At 36.2% G+C, this 27,034-nt stretch overlaps 1 protein-coding gene across 1 annotated transcript in view; it reads left to right on the top strand.

The window, feature by feature from the left end:
- The window catches only part of SYCP1 (synaptonemal complex protein 1), a 146,474-nt gene that overhangs the window by 91,799 nt on the left and 27,641 nt on the right, over positions 1-27,034 (top strand). The window contains exons 23-26 of the mRNA XM_078072570.1: positions 15,297-15,413; positions 15,819-15,929; positions 17,079-17,171; positions 23,768-23,842. Of these exons, the coding sequence (XP_077928696.1) occupies positions 15,297-15,413; positions 15,819-15,929; positions 17,079-17,171; positions 23,768-23,842 (396 nt within the window). The remainder of the gene's footprint in view (positions 1-15,296; positions 15,414-15,818; positions 15,930-17,078; positions 17,172-23,767; positions 23,843-27,034) is intronic.

The raw sequence follows: 27,034 nt of genomic DNA, 5'->3' as shown, positions 1-27,034 counted from the left end.
AGGCTGTCGGGAGGGAAAAAGTGGAGTTGTTTAATGAGAACTGAGCTCCAGTTTTATAAGATGAAAATAGTTCTGGAGATTGGTTGCACAATAATATAAACTAACTGTACAGTTAAAAAAGGTTAAGATGGTAAATTTTATGTTATAGGTGTTTTACCACAATAAAAAATAAAAATGTTGGCAAAAGAATAGACACTTCACAAAGGAAATGTACAAATGACTAATCAGCTCATGAAAAAAATATTCAACACTATAGTTCTAAGAAATGAAAAATAGAACCACAATGAGATATAACTACACCCACAAGCAGAACCAGCTGCATATTTGTAGGGCTTAGTGCAAAATGAAAAGGTGGGGCACCTTTCATTAAAAATTTCAGGATGACTACAGAATCATTAATCAAAAATCATTAAAAATTTCAGGATGACTACAACAGAGCAGGAAACTAAGTTCAGGGTGTTGTATCATTACACAGTTCTTATGCCCATGAAGCTGAGCACTGCCCACAAGAATGGCTGAAGTTAAAAAGACTGTCAACAACAAATGTTAGTGAGGAGGATATTGGTTAACCAGGACTTTCAAACATTGTTATTAGGAGTGTAAAATAGTACAATCACTTTAAAAATGCTTTGGTTATTTCTTGTAAAACTAAGCATACATAATCCAGCAATTATTTTCAGATATTTACATAAGAGAAATGAAAACATGTTTACTAAAAGTATTGCACAAGAATGTTCATAGCAGCTTTATTTATAAAAAACTAGAAATAATTCAGATGTCCATTAACAGGAGACTAGATAAACAAATTTGTTATATTCATGCAATTGAATATTACTCAGCAGTAAAAAAGACCTACAGAAACATGGATGAATCTCAGAACATAGCAACATAATCTCTATAACAAGAGAATATATTTGGCATGATTCCATTTAAGTGAAGTTTTAGAATAGACAAAGCCAATTTATAGAGACAGCAGAACATTGGTTGCTTCTGGGAAGTGGGGTTTAGACTGCAAAAGGGCATAAGTGTACTTTCTGGGATGATGGAAATGATCTATATTTTGATTTATGTTATCATTACATGGCTGTAAAGACATTTGTCAAAGCTTGCCAAATTGTTACACTAAAAATAATTCTGCATTTTATTGCACATACATTATATCTGGATAAAGTTGAACTCGTTGATGAAGCCTCCAGGGCCTAGAGTTCTCTTTGTGAAAAGGTTTGCAATTTATCATACAATTTCATCAATAGTTGTAGTGTTATTTTGTTATTTCTTCAATTTTGGTAAATAATATTTTTCTGGATTTTGCCCAGTTCGTCTACATTTTCTATAAAATTGTCTGCAGCGTCTATAGTTATGTTCTCTTTTCAATCTTGGTGTTGGCTATTTGTGCCTTCTCTTATTTATTTTTTTTAAGTTTTTATTTTAATGCTAGTTAACATTCAGTGTAATATTAATATCAGGTGTATAATATAATGATTAAACAATTCCACACAACGTCTGGTGCTCATCTCAAGTGCACTCCTTAATCCCTATCACTTATTTAACTCATCCACCCTGCCCACCTTTCCTCTGGTAACCATCAGTTTGTTCTCTATAGTTAAGGGTCTGTTTCTTGGTTTCTCTGTCTCTTTTTTCTCTTTGCTCTCATTTGTTTTGTTTCTTAAATTCCACATAGGAGTGAAATCATAAGGTATTTATCTTTCTCTGACGGACTTATTTTGCTTAGCATTGTACCCCTTCCTTAGCATGTCAATTGCAGATGGCAAGATTTTGTTCTTTTGTATGGTTGAGTATATTCTATTGTGTGTGTATATAATGTTATATATTATATATGTATATGTCATATATATTATATTACATATTTATCCATTCATCTATGGGTGGACACTTGGGCTGCTTCCATAGTTTGCCTATTGTAAATAATGCTGCATTAAGCATAGAGGTGCATGTATCCCTTCAAATTAGTGTTTTTGTATTGTTTGGGTAAATACCCAGTAGTGCAATTGCTGGATCATAGGGTAGTTCTATTTTTAACTTTTTGAGGAACCTCCATACTGTTTTCCAGAATGGCCACACCAGTTTACATTCCCACCAACAGTACAAGAGGGTTCCTTTTTTCCACATCCTCACCAGCACTTGTTTCTTGTGTTTGATTTTAGCTATTCTGACAGGCGTGAGGTGATATCTCATTGTGGTTTTGATTTGTATTTCCCTGATGGTAAGTGATGATAAGCATCTTTTCATGTGTCTGTTGACCATCTGTACATCTTCTTTGGAGAAATGTCTGTTCATTTCTTTTGCCCATTTTTCAATTGAATTATTTGTTTTTTGGGTGAGTGTTATAAGTTCTTTATATATTTTGGATACTAACCCTTCATTGGATATGTCATTTGGAAATATCTTCTCCCATTCTGTAGGTTGCTTTTTAGTTTTGTTGGTTGTTTCCTTCACTGTGCAGAAGCTTTTTATTTTGATGTAGTTCCAATAGTTTATTTTTGCTTTTGTTTCCTGCTTCAGGGGACCTATCTAGAAAAAAGTTGCTACAGCTGATGTCAGAGAAATTACTGCCTTTCTCTCTTCTAGGATTTTTATGGTTTCAGGTCTCACATTTAGGTCTTTCATTCATTTTGAATATATTTTTGTGTATGGTGTAAGAAAGTGGTCCAGTTTCATTCTTTTGCATGTTGCTGTTCAGTTTTCTCAACACCATTTGTTGAAGAGACTGTTTCCCACTGGATGTTCTTTCCTGCTTTGTTGAAGATTAATTGACCACGTAATTGTGGGTTTATTTCTGGATTTTCTATTCAGTTCCATTGATCTGTATGTCAATTTTTTTTGCCAGTACCATACTGTTTTGATCACTACAGCTTTGTAATACAACTTGAAGTCTGGAATTGTGATGCCTTCAGCTTTGCTTTTCTTTTTCAAGATTGCTTTTGTTATTTGGGGTCTTTTGTGGTTCCATACAAATTTTAGGATGGTTTTTTTTTAGTTCTGTGAAAAATGCTATTGGTATGTTGATAGGGATTGCATTAATGTGTAGATTGCTTTGTGTAGTATAGACATTTTAACACTATTTGTTCTTCCAATCCATGAGAATGGAATGTTTTTCCATTTCTCTGTGTTGTCTTCAATCTCTTTCATCAATTTTTTTTTAAAGATTTTATTTATTCATTTGAGACACAGAGATACAGAATGAGGGAGCATGAGCATTGGGAGAGGCAGAGGGAGAGGGAGAAGCAGGCTTCCCGTGAAGCAGAGAGCCCGATGTGGGGCTCGATCCCAGGACCCTGGGATCATGACCTGAGCCGAAGGCAGACACTTAACCATCTGAGCCACCCAGGCGCCCCTCATCAATGTTTTATAGTTTTCAGAGTACAGGTCTTTTACTTCTTAAGTTAGGTTTATCCCTAGGTATCTTATTATTTCTGATGCAATTGTAAATGGGATTGTTTTCTGCTGCTTCATTATTGGTGTGTAGAAATGCAACACAACAGATTTCTGTACATTGATTTTGTATCCTGTGAATTTACTGAATTTATCAGTTCTAGCAGTTTTTTGGTGGTCTTTAGGGTTTTCTATATACGGTGTCATGTCATCTGCAAATAGTAAAAATTTTACTTCTTTCCTTACTGATTTGGATGCCTTTTATTTATTTTTGTTGTCTGAATGTTGTGCCATTACTATGTTGAATAAAAGTGGTGAGAGTGGACACCCTTGTCTTGTTCCTGACCTTAGGGGAAAAGCTCTCAATTTTTCCCCATTGATGATGTTAGCTGTGGGTTTTCATATATGGCCTTTATGATATTGAGGTATGTTACCTCTAAAGTCACTTTATTAAGGGTTTTTATTATGAATGGATATACTTTGTCAAATGCTTTTTCTTCATCTGTTGAAATGACCATATGTTTCTTATCCTTTCTCTTATGGATGTGATGTATCATGTTGATTGATTTGTGAATATTGAACCACTCTTGCAACCCTGGAATAAATCCCACTTGATCATAGTGAATGATTTTTTTAAAATGTATTATTGGATTTGGTTTGCAGGTATTTTATTGAGGATTTTTGCATCTATGTTCATCAGAGATACTGGCCTATAGTTCTCTTTTTTTTTGTGGTGTCTTTATCTGGTTTTGATATCAGGGTAATGCTAGCTTCATAGAATGAATTTAGAAATTTTCCTTCCTTTTCTATTTTTTGGAATACTTTGAGAAGGATAGGTACTAACTAGCCTTTAAATATTTAGCAGAATTTGCCTGTGAAGCCATCTAGTTCTGGACTTTTGATTTGTTGGGAGTTTTTTGATTACTGATTCAATTTCATTGCTAGAATTCAGTATGTTCAAATTTTCTATTTCCTTCTGATTCAGTTTTGAAAGATTCTATTTTTCTCGCAATTTATCTGTGTCTAGGTTGTCCAATTTGTTGGCATGTAATTTTTTCATAATATTCTCTTGTAATTCTTTGTGTTTTTGTGTTGTCAGTTGCTATTTTTCCTTTTTCATTTCTGATTTTGTTTGAGTCCTCTCTCTTTTATGAGTCTGGTTAAAAGTTTATCAATTTTGTTGATCTTTTCAAAGAGCCAGCTCCTGGTTTCATTGATCTGTTCTATTGTTAATTTAGTTTCTCTTTTGCTTACTTGTGCTTTAATCTTTATTATTTTTTTTCCTTCTTTTGGTTTTGGTTTTTTTTTTTTCCCCGTCTTTTTCTAGCTCCTTTCAGTGTAAGGTTGGTTTTTTATTTGAGAATTTGTTTGCATCTTCATGCAGGCCTTATATTGCTATGAACTTTCCTCTCAGAGCAGCTTTTGCTGCATCTTAAAGATTTTGGACTGTTGTGTTTTCATTTTCATTTGTCTCCATGTAGTTTTGGATTTCCTCTTTGATTTCTTGGTTGACCCATTCACTGTTTAGTGTTATGCTATTTAATCTTCATGTATTTGTGTTTTTTCCATATTTTTTTCTTGTGGTTGATTTCTAGTTTCATAGTGTCATGGTCAGAAAAGATTCATGGAATGACTTCAGTCTTTTTTAATTTATTGAGACTTATTTTGTGGCCTAATATGTAATATATTCTGGAGAATGTTCCATGTGCTGTTGAAAAGATTGTATATGCTGCTGTTTTAGGATAGAATGTTCTAAATATATGTTAGATTCATGTGGTCCAATGTGTCACTCAAAGCCACTGTTTCCTTTTTGATTTTTTGTTTTGGTGGTCAGTCCATTGATATAAGTGGGGTGTTCAGGTCCTCTACTGTTACTGAATTACTATTGATTACTTCCTTTATGTTAGCTGCTTATGTATTTGGGTGCTCCCATCTTGGGTGCATAAATATTTACAGTTGGTGTATCTTCTTATTGGATTGTTCCTTTTATGGTTGTATAATGTCTTTCTTTGTCTCTTGTTACAGTCTTTGTTTTAAAGTCTGTTTTCTCCAATATAAGTATTACTACCCTGGCTTTCTTTCCACTTCCATTTGCATGATAAATTTTTTCCATCCCTTCACTTTCAATCTGCATGTGTCTTTAGGTCTGAAATGAGTCTCTTATAGGCAACATATAGATTGGTCTTGCTTTTTTATCCACCTGTTATCCTGTGTCCTTTGATTGGAGCTCTTAGTCCATTTACATTCCAAAGAGTTATTGATAGCTTTGTACTAATAGCCATTTTGTTACTGTTTTATGGCTGTTTTTATAGTTCTTTTTCTTTATTCTCTTGCTCTCTTTTCTCACTGTTTGCTGCCTTTTTTTCAGTGATATACTTGAATTCCTTTTTATTTTTTGCATATCACTAGTTTTTGATTTGTGGTCAGCATTGGGTTTGTATATAACATCTTTTGCATATAACAGTCTCTAAGTTTGAACCCATTCTTTATCCCCTGCCATGTTTTAGGTATATGGTGTCATACTTTACATTCTTTTTTTTTTTGAGAATCCCTTGACTGATTTTTATAGATGTACTTAATTTTATTGCTTTTGTGCTTCCTCCTTTTTTAACTCCTGCGTATGGTCTTCTTTTTTTTTTTCCACTCCAAGAGTACCCTTTAACATTTCTTGTGGGGCTGGTTTAGTGATCATAAATTCCTTTAACTTTTGTCTGTCTGGGAAACTCCTTATCTTTCCTTCTATTCTGAATGATAGCCTTGCTGGATAGAGTATTCTTCACTGCAGATTTTTTCTTTCAGCATTTTGAATGAATCATACCACTTCCTTCTGACCTGCTAAGTTTCTGCTGAAAAATGACCAGCAAAGTTTCTGCTGAAAAAGCCCTTATGGGATTTTCTTTGTATATAACTATTTTCTCTTGCTGCTTTTAAAATTCTCTCTTTATCACTACTTTTTGCCATTTTAATTATTATGTGTCTTTCTATGGACCTCCGTGGGTTGATTTTGTTGGGGACTCTCTCTACCTCCTGGATCTGGATTTCTTTTTCCTTCCCCAGATTTGGGGAGTTTTCAAAGCTTTTATTTCATCAAATAAAATTTCTTCCCCCTTTTCTCTCTTTTCTCCTTCTGGGATCCCTATAATATGAATGTTATTATGCTTGTTGGTGTTGCCCAGTTCCCTTACTGTATTTTCATTTTTTGTTATTATTTTTTCTCTCTCCTGTGCAGTCTGATTACTTTCATTACTCTGTCCTCCAGGTTGCTGATCCATTCTTCTGCTTCCTTCAGTCCACAATTTATTTAATATAGTGTATTTTTAATTTCAGTTATTGGAATTCTTCATCTCCGATTGGTTGTTTATTATGTTTTTTGTCTCTTTTTTGTCTCTGAGGTCCTCCAATCTTTTCTAAAGTCCAGTGAGTATCTTTATGACCGTTACTTTAAATTCTCTATCAGGCATATTACTTATCTCTGTTTTGTTTAACTCTTTTGCTGTGATTTCATCCTATTCTTTCATTTGGGATATATTTCTCTGTCTCCTCATAATGTCTAACTCTTGGTGTTTCTATATATATATCTATATATATCTATATATCTATATCTATATATCTATATATTTATATCTATATTTATATATATAAAATCAGCTACGTTTCCTGCTCTTGAAAGTAATGGCCTTATGAGAAAGAGGTCCTGTAGTGCCCTGCAGTGCAATGTCCTCTGTTCACCAGAACCTGGTGCTTCAGGAGTGTCTCCTACGTGTGTTGCATATGCCCTACAGTTGTGGCTGAGCTGTTTTTGCCTTCATTCCAGTCATCTGTGATGGATTTCTTTGTTAGTTGTGGGCAGAGTTTGCTCCCTGTGTTGTTAGTGGGTCATTCTGGAGCCACCTTGGGCTTTTGCCAGAGATGTGGTAACACTGAACTGCTGGGTACTTTCTCTGTGTTGTCCCCTAAGAAATTTTCATTGGTGGGTGCAGCCTATGGTAAGACCAGGGGGCTTGCCCCCAGCCCACTGCTGGGGCTGCAGATGGACTTGCATGTGTGGTTATCTTCCCCTCGCCCCAGGATAGGAGTCACTTTGGAGTGATGCTGGTCCCTGTTGGGGCTGCTTACACCATGCTAGGCTTGTGGCACCACTTTGGATGGGCTTTGGCCAAGGGTTTATTGGAGGGGCAGGTCCACAGGAGAACACTGGGGTGGAGTGTGCTGTGTTAGCAAGGTTTGTGCAGCTCTGTTGTGGCCGGGGACCTAGAGCAGAGGCCTGGCAGGAGGGGGCAGTGTGTGCTGCTAGAAAGTTAAGTTGTGAGTCTAGGTGCCACACTGGTTCCCACAAGTGTCCGTGTGTCTAGGCTGGGAGGAGAATGATGCCTGCCAGCTCTTTTGTTCTTGGAGAATTCTCCTAATAATCCCTACACCTCTAGCACACACTCTGAGATCAGTAAATAAATCTCCTGCCCAGGTACTCCAGGCATTTTTCAAACTGCTGCTTCTATGCTGTATTTCTGTGGGGCTGTTATGCTGTCTCTTTAAGGGTGGGGACTCAGTTTCCTATCACCCTCCCAGTTCTCCCAGAGCCATGCCTGCTGATTTTTAAAGTTCCAGGTGTTAAGCCCTGCTGATTCTGAGAACTCCGTAAATCATTCCCCTCTCATTTTCATACACGTTCCCTGCGCCTGGTGTGCTTGGAGAGGTTCTGGTCTCCTCCCCTTTCCATTATGTTTCCTGGCCTATGGAGCTTATCCCTCCAAGGAATAGTCCTGCAGGTACCTTTTGCTCCCAATTGTGTCTCAACCCTTCATACCCTTTTTTTTTTTAAATTTTTTTATTGTTATGTTAATCCCCATACATTACATCATTAGTTTTAGATATAGTGTTCCATGATTCATTGTTTGTGCATAACACCCAGTGCTCCATGCAGAACGTGCCCTCCTCAATACCCATCACCAGGCTAACCCATCCTCCCACCCCCCTCCCCTCTAGAACCCTCAGTTTGTTTTTCAGAGTCCATCGTCTCTCATGGTTCTTCTCCCCCTCCGATTTCCCCCCCTTCATTCTTCCCCTCCTGCTACATTCTTCTTCTTCTTTTTTTCTTTCTTCACATATATTGCATTATTTGTTTCAGAGGTACAGATCTGAGATTCAACAGTCTTGCACAATTCACAGCGCTTACCAGAACACATACCCTCCCCAGTGTCCATCACCCAGTCACCCCATCCCTCCCACCCCACCCCCCACTCCAGCAACCCTCAGTTTGTTTCCTGAGATTAAGAATTCCTCATATCAGTGAGGTCATATGATACATGTCTTTCTCTGTTTGACTTATTTCGCTCAGCATAATACCCTCCAGTTCCATCCACGTCGTTGCAAATGGCAAGATCTCATTCCTTTTGATGGCTGCATAATATTCCATTGTATATATATATACCACATCTTCTTTATCCATTCATCTGTTGATGGACATCTTGGCTCTTTCCACAGTTTGGCTATTGTGGACATTGCTGCTATAAACATCAGGGTGCACGTAGCCTTTCGGGTCCCTACTTTTGTATCTTTGGGGTAAATACCCAGTAGTGCAATTGCTGGATCATATGGTAGCTCTATTTTCAACTTCTTGAGGAACCTCCATACTGTTTTCCAGAGTGGCTGCACCAGCTTGCATTCCCACCAACAGTGTAGGAGGGTTCCCCTTTCTCCGCATCCCCGCCAACATCTGTCATTTCCTGGCTTGTTAATTTTAGCCATTCTGACTGGTTGAGGTGGTATCTCATTGAGGTTTTGATTTGGATTTCCCTGATGCCGAGCGATATTGAACACTTTTTCATGTGTCTGTTGGCCGTTTGGATGGCTTCTTTGGAAAAATGTCTGTTCGTGTCTTCTGCCCATTTCTTGATTGGATTCTTTGTTCTTTTGGTGTTGAGTTTGATGAGTTCTTTATAGATTTTGGATACTAGCCCTTTATCTGATATGTCATTTGCAAATATCTTCTCCCATTCTGTCAGTTGTCTTTTGGTTTTGTTGACTGTTTCCTTTGCTTTGCAAAAGCTTTTTATCTTGATGAAGTCCCAATAGTTCATTTTTGCCCTTGCTTCCCTTGCCTTTGGCGACCCTTCATACCCTTTTGATGTGGCCTCTTCTCTACATTTAGCTGTGGAGAGTCTGTTCTGACACTTTCAGGTCCTTTTCAAGGTTATTTACACTGATATGGGTGTATCTAATTGTATCTGTGGGATGAGGTGAGTTTAGGGGTCCTCCTACTCTGCTATATTCCTTGGAAGTACACAACATGTATATTTTTTAAGTTTTTATTTAAATTCCAGTTAGTTAACATACAGTGTAATATTAGTTTCAGGTGTACAATATAGTGATTCAACACTTCCATACAACACCCAGTGCTCATCACAACAAGTGTACTCTTCAATCCCCATCACCTATTTAACCCATCCCCTCACCCATTTCCCCTCTGGTAACCATAGTTTGTTCTGTATAGTTAAGGGTCTGTTTCTTGGTTTGCTTCTTTCTCTTTTCTTTCCCTTTGCTAGTTTGTTTTGTTTTTTAAATTCCACATATGAATATTTGTCTTTCTTTGACTGACTTGTTTTGTTTAGCATAATACTCTGTAGTGCCATCCATTGCAAATGGCAAGATTTCATTCTTTTTTATGGCTAATATTCCAATGTGTGTGTGTGTGTGTGTGTGTGTGTGTGTGTGTGTGTGTGTGTGTGTGTATCTTCTTTATCCATTCATCAGTTGATGGACACTTGTGCTGTTTCCATAATTTGGTTATTGTAGATAATGCCTCTATAAATGTTGAGGTGCGTGTATCCCTTTGAATTAGTATTTTTGTATTCTTTGGGTAAATGCCTAATGGTGCAATTGCTGGATCGTAGGGTAGTTCTATTTTTAACTTTTTGAGGAACCTCTATACTGTTTTCCAGAGTGGCCGCACCAGTTTGCATTCCCACCAACAGTGCACAAGGGCTCCCCTTTCTCCACATTCTTGCCAATACCTATTGTTTGTTATGTTGTTGATTTTAGCCATTCTGAGGGGTATGAGGTGATATCTCATTGTAGTTTTGATTTGTATTTCTCTGATGATGAGTGATGTTGAACATCTTTTCATGTGTCCAATGACCACCTGTATGTCTTCTTTGAGAAAAATGCCTATTCATGTCTTCTGCCCATTTTTTTAACTGGATTATTTGTTTTTTGGGTGTTGAGTTTTATAAGTTCTTTATAGATTTTGGATACTAACCCTTTATTGGATATGTCCTTTGAAAATATCTTCTCCTATTCTGTAGGTTGCCATTTAGTTTTGTCAATTATTTCCTTCACTGTACAGAAGCTTTTTATTTTGATTAAGTCCCAGTAGTTTATTTTTGCTTCTCTTTCCTTTGTCTCAGGAGACATATCTAGAAAGAAGTTGCAGTGGACAATGTCAAAGAGGTTACTGCGTGTGTTCTCCTCTAGGATTTTTATGGTTTCAGGTCTCATATTTAGTTCTTTCATTCATTTTGAATATATTTTTTGTGTAGGGTATAAGAAAGTGGTCCAGTTTCATTCTTTTACTTGTTGCTGTTCAGTTTTCTCAACACTATTTGTTGAAGAGACTGTTTCCCCCCCAACTGGATATTCTTTCCTGCTTTGTTGAAGATTAGTTAACCATATAGTTGTGGGTTCATTTCTGGGTTTTCTATTCTGTTCTGTTGATCTATGTGTCTACTTTTGTGCTAGTACCACACTGTTTTGATCATTACTGTTTGTTATATAATTTGAAGTTTGGAATTATGATGCCTTCAGCTTTTCTTTTCTTTTTCAAGGAACATGTATTTTTAATCATAGTTGAAAGTTAATACATTTACTATGAACATCATTATGCTAATATATTTGAAAAACTTGAAGTAGATTAACCAAAAAACAATCTCAAAAAAAATAATTTGCCTGGGTTGTCTTATTACAGAGATTGAATCAACAATTTAAAATCTCTTAACAAAGCAAACTTTAAACTCAGATGGTTTTATTTCATTTTATTTTTAAAAGATTTTATTTGTTTGACAGAGCAGGAAAGCACAAGCAGGGGGAGTGGCAGAGAGGGGTCCCTCCTCTGAGCAGGGGCCCTGATGCGGGGCTGGATCCCAGGATTCTGGGAACATGACCTGAGCAGAAGGCAGTCGCTTAACCAAATAAGTCACCCAGGTGCCCCGAAACTTGTGGTTTTAGATGGGAGTTGTATATGTAGCAAATCTACAAGAATCTATAGATGAATTAATACAGTTATTAAATGTGTTTAATAATGTTGTTAGATATATGGTCATTACAGAGAAATCATTACTAGTTTTACAAATTTGCAACAAGCTATTAGAAAATATAATTTAGGGGCTCCTGGGTGGCTTAGTTGGTTAGGCATCTGACTCATGATCTCAGCTCAGGTCTTGATCTCAGGGTTGTAGGTTCAAGCCCTGCATTGAGCTCCACACTGGATGTGGAGCCTACATAAGAAAAAGAAAATACAATTTTAAAAATATACGATTTATGTGAAAATGCTGTTTTTTTTTTTCCAAATTGATCTACATTTTCAATTAAAATTTCACCAAGGATCTTTGTAGAACCTGACAAATTGGTTTTAAAATTTAAATGTAAGAGCAGTAGGCCAAGAATAACTAAGGCATTTCTCAAGAGGAACAAGGTGGAGTAAATGTGCCTGACCATATATAAAGATTAATTGTGAAGCAAAGGTAATTAAGAGCATAGTATTGGCACAGAGGTAATCAAATGAGTTTAACAGAAGAGAGAATCTAGGCAAAGATCCATGCATAAGTGGTAATTTTATATAATACGAGGGTAGTATTATGGATATGTAGTGCTGGAACATTTGACTCTTCATATATAAAAATATGAAATTGTACCCCTACACTACATACAAAAATGAATTCCTTAGGGATGTAAATGTTAAAGGCAGGACTTCAAACTGTTTGAGAAAAATACAGAATATCTCTGGGTTGTCTTATTACAGAGATTGAATCAACAATTTAAAATCTCTTAAAAAGCAAACTTGAAACTCAGATGGTTTTATTTTATTTTATTTTTAAAAGATTTTATGTATTTATTTGACAGAGCAGGAAAGCACAAGCAGGGGGAGCAGCAGAGAGGGGTCCCTCCTCTGAGCAGGGACTCTGATGTGGGGCTGGATCCCAGGACTCTGGGATCAAGAAAGATTTCCTAAGCAATGTAAAAAATACAATCATGTTTGAAAATATTGATAAATTCACATATGCTATAATTAATAATTTTTGCTTATTTAGAAAGCAAAGAGACAAACCTAATATTGGGAGAAATATCTATTATACATATATAATGAACAAAGTATTAGAATCTATAATTAATAAAGAATTTCTATAAATCATTAAGATGAAGCAACCAGATAGATAAATGAAAAACCTGAATAGAAATTTCGCAGAATAGAAAACATGAAGAATTAAACATAAAATTTTTAGGAAAATACAAATGACAAAACTTCAGTCAAAGCACTTTTGACTGTTACTATCAACTGTTGGTGAGGTTGTGAAGCAGGCGAAACTCCTAACATGCTGTTGCTGGGAATTTAAATTGATACGTGTACTTTGTGGCAAATAACGTCATTATCTTGTAAAGTTGAACATGCGACCTGCCCTATGACCAGTTTGAATTCTAGGTATATACTACAAAGAAGTATTACACATTTGTACCAGGAGATATTTACAAGAACATTTATAGCATTATTGTGTATATTGTCCCCAAGTTTGATACAATTCAGTGTCTGAACAATTGAATACATAAATAAACGACAGTATTATATTCATACAGTGGAACACTGCTTAGCATTGAAAATTAAGAACTATATTTACACTCATCTGAAATAAACTGCCGAATGAAAAATGCATGATAGAAAAATAAACATACAATGAAAACATTTATATAAAGTTCAGAAACAAACTCTGAAATATTGATATATAATTATTCACTAGAGCTATAAAGAAGAGCAAGGGAAAAGTGAATATTAAGAACATTTGTTACATTTGAGGGGCAGAAGGGGAAAACTAATGAAGAGAAGCACCCAGAAGTATTTATCAATATTGATAATATGCTCTGTCTTAAAATTGGTGGTTGACTCATGAGTATAGAATAGAGTCTGATTCTTTGTTAAATTACCTATGCCTCCCTTTCCCAATTCCTATCCCTCCCATATATGTACCCTACTCCTCAATTCTACTTCAGCTCTGTGGTAATAAGTGATTCTAGAGGGTGGGTGCCAATTAAGGTTTCTCTTTCTTTCAATAATTTCTATATTTGAGTCATGTCTACATGACTCAGTAAATTTTTGTACAAAACATGAAAACAATAGAAATTAAAGATATTCTTTATAGAAAATCTCTCCAAGACTATGCTTTTTCATGAAATCTACTTTGTTTTTCTCATTTGCTTATGCTCTTAGTGTCATATATAGAATCCATTGCTAGATCCATGAATGTTAACTCCTATTTTTTTTTCTGAGTTTTATAATTTTAGCTATTACATTTAGATCTTTAATCTATTTTGAGTTAATTTTTTTATATGGTATGAGGTTAAGGGTCCAACTTACTCCTTTACATGTGAATATCAGTTGTTCCAGCAACATTTGTTAGAGTATTCTTTCCCAATTGAATTGTCTTGTTATTCTTATTGAAAATAAATTGACCATTTATGGCTTTATTTCTGGATTCCCAATTCTATTGCCTTGATCTATATTTTACCTTATGTCAGTATCACAGCTCTGATTATGGTATATTTGTCATAAATTTTATTACAAATGATTACAAATTATAAATTGGAGGTTATGTGTCCTCCAACACCATTTTTTTTTCAAGATTGTTTTGGCTATTCAGGGTCCCTTGTAATTCCATATAAATTTTAGGATCAGCTTCTCTATTTCTGACAAAAGATAGTTGGAATGTTGGTAGAAATTTCATTGAATGTATCAAAGGACAGTATCAAGAGAGTGAAAGGCAACCCACAAGATGGGAGAAAATATTAGCCAATAATATATTTGGTAATGATCTGGTATCCAGAATATATAAAGATCACTTCCAATTCAACAACAAAAGCCAATCACAGAAGGACAGATGCTTCATGATTCCACTTTTATGAGGTATGAGTGAAACTTACAGAAGCAGAGATTAGAATGGAGATTAGAATGGGTAAGAGGGAGGGGGAAATGGAGACTTCTTCAACTTGTATAAGGTTTCCAGTTATGTAAGATAAATTAGTTTTAGAGGTCTGCTGTACAGCACGGTACCTAAAGTCAACAGTACTGTATTGTGAACTTATAAATTTGTGAAGAGGATAGATCTCGTGTTAAGGTGTTTTTATGGTAGAAAACAAAGGGCTAGAAGGAAACTTTTTGAGGGGATGCATTATGTATATTAATTGTGGTGATGGTTTCATGGTGTATGCATATGTCTAAACTCATCAAATTGTGTACATTAACTGTGTAGTTTTTTTGTGTATATCCGTTACACCTCAATAAAGTTGTTTTTAAAAAAAGAATACACTTTTTCTTCGAATCACATGGGTATTCTATCCAAATGGAATAGTCACTGTAATAAAACCTAAACCTGAGACCAAATAATTTAAATATTGCTGAGAAATGCATTAAAAATAAAAATATGGCTGCTTTTAAAATATTACTTGTCAGGACTAAATATGTATTTTAGGGGTTTTGTGAAAAATCACATCTCACCATATGAAAAATGTAAGGAAAATGATCCAGCCATAATTTCAATGAATAAGTAATGTTTTAAGATTCACAAAACCACAAAATGAATACAGAATATTTTCAAGTAATCCATAACATTTACTAATGTTAATGTTACTTTCTTTACTCAAAGGTCAGTAAATTAGAATTAGAACTAGAAGGTACCAAGCAGAAATTTAAAGAAATGACTGACAGCTATCAAAAAGAAATTAAGGACAGAAAGATATCAGAAGAAAATCTTTTGGAAGAGGTAGGAAAAACTAAATATTTTGAAAATTTGTTATATTAAAACTCTATTTATTTATTAGCATTTTAAGAGAAAAGCAATTCTTAATCTTTGTTATGATTTTTAAAAGATTTAATAAATTTACATGAGACGGTTAATTAGTTTTATAGAAGCTTAAAAGTATCTTTGTTTTCTAAGTATTTTTATGTATTTATTATTTTGAAAAGATTAAGTGGTCATTACAGTGTTATACTATCATCTTACTTGATAGAACACCCTAAAATAAACCAAAACAGAATGCATTTTTTACTTGGCTTTCCTAATTTCCTGGTGTTTGATTTCTGCATTTTATGTAAGTAGTATATATGGTCTTTGCGTTTAAGTTAAATTTATTTGTGCATTAATTTTAAGAAATACTTTACTTGATAGGTTGAGAAAGCAAAAGTAATAGCTGATGAAGCTGTAAAATTACAGAAAGAAATTGATATACGATGTCAACATAAAATAGCTGAAATGGTAGCACTTATGGAAAAACATAAGGTAACGTGTGTGTGATGAGAACTATTAATTAGAGGCATACTTACGCATAAAGATGGTGAAATCAAGATAGCATTCTGATTTGTCAGAAAATTATGCAATAATGACTGATTAGAGCTAGAATACTCTTGATCTCCCGTCTCTCTAAGTTCAGGTCTTAACCACACAAAGCTGAGTTTGGGTGACACTTCCTTGAGAATATCTCTCCTTGTCATCTATTATGTATGGAAGTAATCCTTTTTCTTCTGAATTTTCCTAGTACTCTCTTACAGCACTTTCCACCTTATATTTATTTAAGTATATCCCCAGAATATGTATCTGGTAAAGGATATAAATATACCTTTATGAATGTCTAACACATATTAGGCTAAACAAATTTTTATCAGTGGTATAAATAGATGAAAGAATTAATGTTTGTTGTGTTTGTGAGTATGTTTTACTTTTTGTTGTTTTAAAAGTAATCATTCTGTTCCGGAATTCAGCTTTATTCCCTTCAATATCTGGAGAGAAGAGGTGGGCTATACCTACCTATTCATCTTTAAAATTGTTGGTGGGATTTAATATATGAGGTAACCAATGAGGATTAAAAAGTATTTTAATAATAAATATTAACAAAATTCATAAAAATATTATGAACTCATAGATTTAAACATATTTGGTATGTCTCAATCCAGTCTAATCCTTGACACTCAAATTGTTCCTCTTTTGGCCAGTGGGAGGCTCTTCAAACTAGCGAGCCAGTCCTTTTGACTTGACCCTAATAAACTCTTGACAGCTTTTTGGCTTTCTATTATGATAAAATGTTCAAGACTCATCTTGTATTTCCTGCCCCAGATCTGGAATCAGTAACTTTTCTAAGAGGTCTTGGTGTTTCTAGCCTATATTTTAAATTATGAAATTCAACATTTTCAATTAAAAAGAATTTTTTGTTGTTCTTGTATTTGATTATTTTCAAGACTGTTTTCTGTGTTTCATTGTTTATGTTATTTGAATAAAAATGACTTGAAAAACCAGAAAAAAAGCTCAAATATATATATCACTGAATTCATTGACATTTTCTGTGGATATTAAATGCATAAGGATACCAGTATTATTAAAACATAATTTATTTGTGTTCTAATATACCTAAAATATTTTCTCTATTTATTGTAGCACCAATATGATAAAATAGTTGAAGAAAGAGACTCCGAACTAGGACTTTATAAAAGCAAAGAACAAGAACAGTCATCAATGAAAGCATCTTTGGTGAGATACAGAACAAATAACAGTAAAGCCAGTTTTCATATCAGCATGGCTGGTGATAAAGAATAATATTAAATAAAACCATAATTTTTGAGCTGTAGAATCAAAGAATTTTAGATTTTAAAAAAGATCTTACAGGTTTTATAGTTAAATGGTTTTCCAATTTAATTTCTGAAGTGGTAGAATAAACTTTTTTTTCAAATGAATAAATACAAACTCCAGTTACAAATAAATTTGGAGCTCTGATAGAGATTGGGAGAGGAGGAATGGGATAGATTGGGAGAAGGTGAGGAGGAGAGAGATATACGTAGTGTTAAATATTTCTTAATAGAAAACTACAAAAAATTTGTCTAAATGAAATCCTTAGTCATGTTCAACTAGCAGCCTTCATATCAGTAGACTCTTTTTTTAAAGTAATTTTTTTTTTAAATTTTATTATGTTAGTCACCATACAATACATCATTAGTTTTTGATGTGGTGATCCACGATCCATTGTTTTCGAATAACACCCAGTGCTCCATGCACTACGTGCCCTCCTTAATACCCATCACCGGGCTAATCAATCCCCCCTCCCCGCTCCCCTCTAAAACCCTGTTTGTTTCTCAGAGTCCATAGTCTCTCATGGTTCATCTCTCCCTCCAATTCCCCCACCCATTTTTCCCTTCCTTCTCCTAATGTCCTCCATGTTATTCCTTATGTTCCACAAATAAGTGAAACCATATGATAATTGACTTTCTCTGCTTGACTTCTTTCACTTAGCATAATCTCCTCCAGTCCCATCCATGTTGATGTAAAAGTTGGGTATTCATCTTTTCTGATGGCTGAGTAATATTCCATTGTATATATGGGCCCCATCTTCTTTATCCATTCATCTGTTGAAGGGCATCTCGGCTCTTTCTACAGTTTGACTATTGCGGACATTGCTGCTATGAACGATGGGGTGCATATGGCCCTTCTTTTCACTACATCTGTGTCTTTGGGGTAAATACCCAGGAGTGCAATTGCTGGGTCATAGGGTAGCTCTATTTTTAATTTTTTGAGGCACCTCCACACTGTTTTCCAAAGTGGCTGTACCAACTTGCATTCCCACCAACAGTGTAAGAGGGTTCCCCTTTCTCCACAACCTCTCCAACATTTGTTGTTTCTTTCCCTGTCCATTTTTGCCATTCTAATTGGTGTAAGGTGGTATCTCAATGTGGTTTTGATTGGAATTTCCCTGATGGCTAATGATGATGAACATTTTTTCATGTGTCTGTTAGCCATTTGTATGTCTTCTTCAGAGAAGTGTCTTTTCATATCTTCTGCCCACTTTTTGACTTGATTATTTGTTTTTTTGGGTGTTGAGTTTGAGAAGTTCTTTATAGATCTTGGATACCAGCCCTTTATCTGTAGTGTCATTTGCAAATATCTTCTCCCATTCTGTGGGTTGCCTCTTTGTTTTGTTGACTGTTTCCTTTGCTGTGCAGAAGCTTTTTATCTTGATGAAGTCCCAAAAGTTCATTTTTGCTTTTGTTTCACTAGCTTTTGGAGATGTATCTTGAAAGAAGTTGCTGTGGGCGATGTCAAAGAGGTTACTGCCTATGTTCTCCTCTAGGATTTTGATGGATTCCTGTCTCACATTGAGGTCTTTCATCCACTTTGAGTTTATCTTTGTGAATGGTGTTAGAGAATGGTCGAGTTTCATTCTTCTGCATGTGGCTGTCCAATTTTCCCAGCACCATTTATTGAAGAGACTGTCTTTTTTCCATTGCATGTTTTTTCGTGCTTTGTCAAAGATTATTTGACCATAGAGTTGAGGGTCCATATCTGGGTTCTCTATTCTGTTCCATTGGTCTATATGTCTGTTTTTGTGCCAGTACCATGCTGTCTTGGCGATCACAGCTTTGTAATATAGCTTGAAATCGGGCAACGTGATGCCCCCAGCTTTGTTTTTCTTTTTCAACATTTCCTTGGCGATTCAGGGTCTTTTCTGATTCCATACAAATTTTAGGATTGTTTGTTCCAGCACTTTGAAAAATGTCATTGGGATTTTGATCGGGATGGCATTGAAGGTATAGATTGCTCTGGGTAGCATAGACATTTTAACAATGTTTATTCTTCTGATCCATGAGCATGGAATATCTTTCCATCTTTTTGTGTCTTCTTCAATTTCTTTCATGAGTGTTCTGTAGTTCCTAGAGTACAGATCCTTTACCTCTTTGGTTAGGTTTATTCTGAGGTATCGTATGGTTTTTGGTGCTATTGTAAATGGAATCGTTTCTCTAATTTCTCTTTCTACAGTTGCGTTGTTAGTGTATAAGAAAGCAACTGATTTCTGTGCATTGATTTTGTATCCTGCCACATTACTGAATTGCTGTATGAGTTCTAGTAATTTGGGGGTGGAGTCTTTTGGGTTTTCCACATAAAGTATCATGTCGTCTGTGAAAAGAGAGAGTTTAACTTCTTCTTTGCCAATTTGAATACCTTTTCTTTTTGTTGTCTGATTGCTGTTGCCAGGACTTCTAGTACTATGTTGAACAATAGTGGCGAGAGTGGGCATCCTTGACGTGTTCCTGATCTTAAGGGAAAGGCTCTCAGCTTTTCCCCATTGAGGATGGTACTCGCTGTGGGTTTTTCATAGGTGGATTTTATGAACTTGAGGAATGTTCCCTCTATCCCTATACTCTGAAGAGTTTTAATCAGGAAAGGATGTTGTATTTTGTCAAATGCTTTTTCTGCATCAATTGAGAGGACCATATGGTTCTTCTCCCTCCTCTTATTAATGTGTTCTATCACGTTGATTGATTTGCGAATGTTGAACCACCCTTGCATCCCGGGGATAAATCCCACTTGGTTGTGGTGGATGATCCTTTTAATGTATTGTTGGATCCTATTAGCTAGGATTTTGTTGAGGATTTTGGAATCCATATTCATCAAGGATATCGGTCTGCAATTCTCCTTTTTGATGGGGTGTTTGCCTGGTTTGGGGATTAAGGTAATGCTGGCCTCATAGAATGAGTTTGGAAGTTTTCCTTCTGTTTCTATTTTTTGAAACAGCTTCAGTAGAATAGGTATTATTTCTTCTTTGAATGTTTGGTAGAATTCCTCAGGGAATCCATCAGGCCCTGGACTCTTGTTTTTTGGGAGGTTTTTGATCACTGCTTCAATCTCGTTACTGGTTATTGGCCTATTCAGGTTGTTAATTTCTTCCTGTTTCAGTCTTGGCAGCTTATCGGTTTCCAGGAAGGCCTCCATTTCATCCAGATTGCTCAGTTTATTGGCATATAGTTGTTGATAATAATTTGTAATAATTATTTCTATTTCCTTGGTGTTAGTCGTGATCTCTCCCCTTTCATTCATAATTTTATTAATTTGGGTCCTTTCTCTTTTCTTTTGGGTAAGTCTGGCCAGTGGTTTATCGGTATTATTAATTCTCTCAAAGAACCAACTTCTAGTTTCGTTGATCTGATCTACTGTGTTTCTGGTTTCTAATTCATTGATTTCTGCTCTAATTTTAATTATTTCTCTTCTAATGCGTGGCTTAGGCGTCGTTTGTTGCTTTTCCTCTAGTTCTTTAAGGTGTAGAGTTAGTTGGTGAATTCGGGATTTTTCTATTTTTTTGAGTGAGGCTTGATGGCTATGTATTTCCCCCTTAGGACTGCCTTTGCAGTATCCCATAGGTTTTGGACCGATGTGTTTTCATTCTCATTGATTTCCATGAATTGTTTAAGTTCTTCTTTGATTTCTTGGTTGACCCAAACATTCTTGAGCAGAGTGGTCTTTAGCTTCCAAGTGTTTGAATTTCTGCCAAATTTTTTCTTGTGATTGAGTTCCAGTTTTAGAGCATTGTGGTCTGAGAATATGCAGGGAATAATCTCAGTCTTTTGGTATCGGTTGAGACCTGATTTGTGACCCAGTATGTGGTCTATTCTGGAGAAAGTTCCATGTGCGCTCGAGAAGAATGAGTATTCTGTTGTTTTGGGTGGAATGTTCTGTAAATATCTATGAGGTCCATCTGGTCCAATGTATCATTCAAAGCTCTTGTTTCCTTGTTGATTTTCTGCTTAGATGATCTGTCCATTGCTGAGAGTGGAGTATTGAGGTCTCTTACAATTAACGTATTGTTATCAATATGACTCTTTATTTTGGTTAACAGTTGGCTTATATAGATGGCTGCTCCCATGTTGGGGGCATAGATATTTACAATTGTTAGATCTTCTTGTTGGATAGACCCTTTAAGAATGATATAGTGTCCTTCTGTGTCTCTTATTACAGACTTTAGTTTAAAATCTAATTTGTCTGATATAAGAATTGCTACCCCAGCTTTCTTTTGAGGTCTGCTGGCATGGAAGATGGATCTCCATCCCTTCACTTTCAGTCTGGATGTATCTTTAGGTTCAGAATGAGTCTCTTGTAGGCAGCATATGGATGGGTCCTGTCTTTTTATCCAATCTGCAATCCTGTGCTGTTTTATGGGAGCGTTTAGGCCATTCACGTTGAGAGTGATTATTGAAAGATATGAATTAATTGTCATCATGTTGCCTGTGAAGATGTTGTTTTTATAGATTGTCCCTGTAAATTTCTGTTGTATATCACTCTTGAGGTCTTTCTCCTTTTATAGAACCCCCCCTTAATATTTCTTGCAGGGCCGGCTTAGTGGTCACATATTCTTTCAGTTTCTGCCGGTCGTGGAAGCTCTGCATCTCTCCATCCATTCTAAATGAAAGCCTTGCTGGATAAAGTATTCTTGGCTGCATGTTCTTCTCATTTAGTGCCCTGAATATGTCTTGCCAGGCCTTTCTGGCTTGCCAGGTCTCTGTGGATAGGTCTGACATTATTCTGATGTTCCTCCCTCTGTACGTAAGGAATCTCTTCCCCCTAACTGCCCTTAAGAGGGTTTCCTTGGTTCTAAGATTTGCAGGTTTTACTATTACATGTCGGGGTGTTGGCCTGTTATCCTTGATCTTGGGAGGGGTCCTCTCTGCCTCTAGGACTCGAATGTTTGTTTCATTCCCCAGATTAGGGATGTTCTCAGCTACGATTTGCTCAAATACATCTTCTAGTCCTCTCTCTCTCTCCACTCCCTCTGGGATTCCAATTATTCTGACACTGGAACGCTTCATGGTGTCACTTATTTCTCTGATTCTATTTTCATGGATTTTGAGTTGTTTTTCCCTGGCCTCCTCTTTTCCCTTTTTATCTATTATATTGTCTTCCAGGTCGCTTATTCGTTCTTCTGCCTCAGTTACCCTAGCTGTTAGATTATCTAGATTGGATTGGATCTCATTGATAGCATTTTTAAGTTCTGCCAGTTCAGCTTTCATTTCTGCCCTTAGAGACTCTATGTTGCCATTAATTGATTTCTCCATTCTAGCCATTGTCTTCACAATTGCTAGCCTGAATTCCATCTCCGACATCTTGGTTATATCTGCATCCATTTGTAAATCTGCAGCATAAGTCATAATCTCTGAGTGTTTTCTATTTTGGGGGCTCCTCCTCCTAGTCATTCTGTTGATGGGTGTTTGAGGGAATGTATAGAGTCCAAATTATTGACCAGAACCCAAGCAAGATGCACCTGTTTTCTTGGGACCTTAGGGTTGCTGGCCTCTTGTTTTCCCAGCCTGTCTTCTGCGGGAGGGGCCTGCCGCACTGTTACTCAGGCAACCCTGTTTGGTCGGAGTTGCCCTGCCTGACTGTGGCGGGGGATGGGCTCAGCGGGAATCAGTTTTTGGGGCTTTTGTTCTCTGGCGGCTTTCCCTGGTGGCTTTCCGCGTCTCTTCCGTGAGTCAGAGCAGAAGAGACCGTTTCCAACCCTCTGCCTCAGAGCAGAGAGACCGCAGTCTGTTCTTCAGTGAGCTCTCTAGGCCACACTGTCTCCGTTTCTGTCCGTGCTGCTATAAACTGCAGCGGCCTAGGTTGTGCGCCCCTCCGCAGCGCCCCCAGTCCTGCCTCCAGGTTGGGGCACGTCTCTGCCCTTTGTGCTTCTAAAACCGCCAGCTGCTCTCAGTTTGTACGCGTGACCCCGCCGCTCCGGGTTTCTGTCCCCGGGGGCTGTCCTAGAGTCCTTTCCCCGCCGCTACTGGTCTGCGAGTCTGTGCCCCGTCCCCAGCGCGCGAGGCTGTCGCTCACCAGTGGTGTAGGATTCCCACGGCCAGGCACCCTCCCGCTGCCGTTTATCCTCCGATATCTGCCCGTGGAATCATGGCTCCCCGCGTCGTACCTCGAAACCAACCGCCTGTGATATTCTGTTTGTAGAGATCCAGATCTTCTTACATCTCAGGCTGGTTTCATGGGTGCTCAGAGTGGTCTGGTAGATATCCAGCTCAATTCCGGGGACCAGTTGAAATAGGGTCCCCTACTCCTCCTCCATCTTTTCTAGTTCCATATCAGTAGACTTTTAAGTGAGCACTGGGTGTTATACACAACTAATGAATCATTGAACACTACATCAAAAACTAATGTTGTAATATATGTTGGCTAATTGAACATAATAAAAAAATAAAGTTGTGTCTATTTTATGAGTGAATTTATTTCTCTGTAAAACTAAATATATGTGAAACAGCATTTTCACTGTTTTGAGAAATATATGGATACACTATAAATTTCATGTTTTTTTTTAGGAGTCTGAATTGTTTAATCTCAAAAATGAACTTTTGTTTGCTAAGAAACAACTTGAAATAGAAAAAGAAGAAAAGGTAGGTTTTGTGGCATTATAGATAAAGTAACTAATAACATTTATGTGCAACTTTCTGGGTTTTTTTAATTTAAATTTTTTTACTGAAGTATAACTGCCACTTTGGTTTTATAAACATGTCATATTAGAAAATATATCTGGGTAACTATGATTAAAACATACAGTTTTCCCCCCATTAGCTTTTTTTCAGAAGTATGTAGTATATTCCTTTGTTTAAATATTGAACATATATAAGTTACAAATTTAAATTGTGCAGCATGATTTTACCTGTATATATTGTGAAATGATGACCACAGTACATTTAGTTAATATCCATCATTTCACAAAAATGCAAAAAAGAAAAAAAATGTTCTTTTCCTTGTGATGAGAACTCTTAGCATTTACTCTCTTAACTCTCAAATATACCATATAGCAGTGTTAACTATAGTCATTGTGTTGTAAATTACATCCTTAGTACTTATTTATCTTATAACTTGAAGTTTGTACCTTTGACCACATTTATCTAATTCCCCAACCCCCACACCTCTGCCCTTGGTAATCACAAATCTGATCTCTTTTTCTATGAGTTCTTTTTTTAATTTTAGATTCAACATATAAATAAGCACATACAAGTATTTGTCTTTCTCTGTCTGACTTAAGTCATTTAGCATAATGCTCTCAAGATCCATTCATGTTATTGCAAATAGCAGGATTTCCTTCTCTTTATGCCTGCATAATATTTCATTTTGTGTGTGTATGTGTATCACGCTTACTTTATCCATTAATCTGTTGGTATCACTTAGGTTGTTTCTTTATCTTGGCCATTAGAAATAATGCTGTAGTGAACACGTGGGTGTAGATATCTCTTCAGCATAGTGTTTTTGTTTCTTTTGGATATATTCCCAGAAGTGGAATTACTGAATCATATGGTAGTTTTATTATTAATTTTTTGAAGAACCTCATACTGTTTTCCATAGTGGCTGTACCAGTTTATAATCCCACCAACAGTGCAAAAGGGTTTTCTTTCCTTTTTTTGTTGTTGTTGTTTTAAGTTTTTACTTATATTCTAGTTAGTTAACATATAGTGTTATATGGGTTTCAGGAATAGAATTTAGTGATTCATCACTTACATATAACACCCAGTGCTCATCACAAGTGCCCTTCTTAATACATATCATCCATTTAGCCCATCCCCAACCCGCCTCCCCTCCAGCAACTGTCAGTTTGTTTTCTGTAGTTAAAAGTCTGTTTTATGGTATACCTCTGTTTTCTTCCCCCCTATGTTCATCTGTTTTATTTCCTAAATTCCACATATGAGTGAAATCATATGGTATTTGTCTTTCTCTGAGTGACTTATTTTGCTTAGTGTAATACACTCTTGCAAATGGCAAGATTTCATTCTTTTTGATGGCTGAGTAATATTCCATTGTATATATATACAACATCTTCTTTATCCATTCATCAGCTGATGGACACTAGGGCTGTTTCCATAATTTGGCTATTGTTGATAGTGCTGCTGTAAACATCAGGGTGCATATGTCTCTTCAAATCTGTATTTTTGTTTCCTTTGGGTAAATACATAGTAGTGCAATTGCTGGATCATAGGATAGATCTATTTTTAACTTTTTGAGGTACCTCTTTACTGTTTTCCAGAGTGGCTCTACCAGTTTGCATTCCCATCAACAGTGTAAGAGGGTTCCCCTTTCTCTGCATCCTCACCAACATCTGTGGTTTCCTGTGTTAATTTTAGACATCCTGACAGGTGTGAGATGATATCTCATTGTAGTTTTGATTTGCCTTTCCTTGATGATGAGTGATGTTGAGCATCTTTTCATCTGTCTGTTAGCTATCTGGATGTCTTCTTTGGAAAAATGTCTATTCATGTCTTCTGCCCATTTTTTAACTGGATTATTTGTTTTTGGGGTGTTGAATTTGTAAGTTCTTTATAGATTTTGGATACTAACCCTTTATCAGATATGTCATTTGCACATATCTTCTCCCATTCCATAGGCTGGCTTTTAGTTTTGTTAATTGTTTCCTTCACTGTGTAGAAGCTTTATATCTTGATGAAGTCTCAATAGTTCAGTTTTGCTTTTGTTTCTCTTGCCTCCAGCAACGTGTCTAGTGAGATGTTGCTATGGCTGAGGTCAAAGAGGTTGCTACCTGTATTCTCCTCTAGGATTCTGATAGTTTCCATCTTACATTTAGGTTTTTCATTCATTTTGAATTTATTTTTGTGTATAGTGTAAGAAAGTGGTCCAATTTCATTCTTCTGCATGTTGCTCTCCAGTTTTCCCAACACCATTTGTTGAAGAGATTGTCTTTTTTCCATTGGATATTCTTAACCTCTTTGTCGAAGATTAGTTGACCATATGGTTGTGGGTCCATTTCTGGGTTTTCTATTCTGTTCCATTGATCTATGTATGTTTTTGTGCCAGTACCATACTGTCTTGATGACTACCGCTTTTTAATATAGCTTGAAGTCTGAAATTGTGATGCTTACAGCTTTGCTTTTCTTTTTCAAGATTGCTTTGGCTGTTGGGGTGTTGTGGTTCCATACAAATTTTAGGATTGTTTGTTCTAGCTCTCTGACAAATGCTGATGGTATTTTGATAGGGATTGCATTAAATGTATAGATTGCTCTGGGTAGTATAGACATTTTAACAATATTTGCTCTTCCAACTCATGAGCAAGGAATGTATTTCCATTTCTTTGTGTCATCTTCAGGTTCTTTCATAAGTGTTCTATATTTTTCAGAGTATAGATCTTTTACTTCTTTGGTTAGGTTTATTTAGTATCTTCTTGGTTTTGGTGCAATTATAAATGGGATCAATTCCTTGGTTTCTCTTTTTGCTATTTCATTATTGGTGTGTAGAAATGCAGCATATTTCTGTACACTGATTTTTGTATCCTTTGACTTTACTGAATTCGTGTATCAGTCCTAGCAATTTTTTGGTGGAGTCTTTTGGGTTTTCTGCATAGAGTATCCTGTCTTCTGTGAATAGTGTAAGTTTGACTTCTTCCTTGCCAATTTGGATGCCTTTTATTTTTTGTTGTTGTTGTTGTTGTTGTCTGATTACTGAGGCTAGGACTTCTAGTACTATGTTAAATAACAATGGTGAGAGTGGACATCGCTGTCTTCTTCCTGACTGTAGAGGGAAAGCTCTGAGTTTTTCCCCATTGAGGATGATATTAGCTGTGGGTCGTTCATATA

This window comes from Halichoerus grypus, chromosome 5 (assembly GCF_964656455.1).
Source record: "Halichoerus grypus chromosome 5, mHalGry1.hap1.1, whole genome shotgun sequence".
In the NCBI taxonomy this organism is placed as follows: Eukaryota; Metazoa; Chordata; class Mammalia; order Carnivora; family Phocidae; genus Halichoerus; species Halichoerus grypus.
The sequence above is the reverse complement of the archived record's forward strand: the minus strand, read 5'-3'. Positions and strand labels throughout refer to the sequence as shown.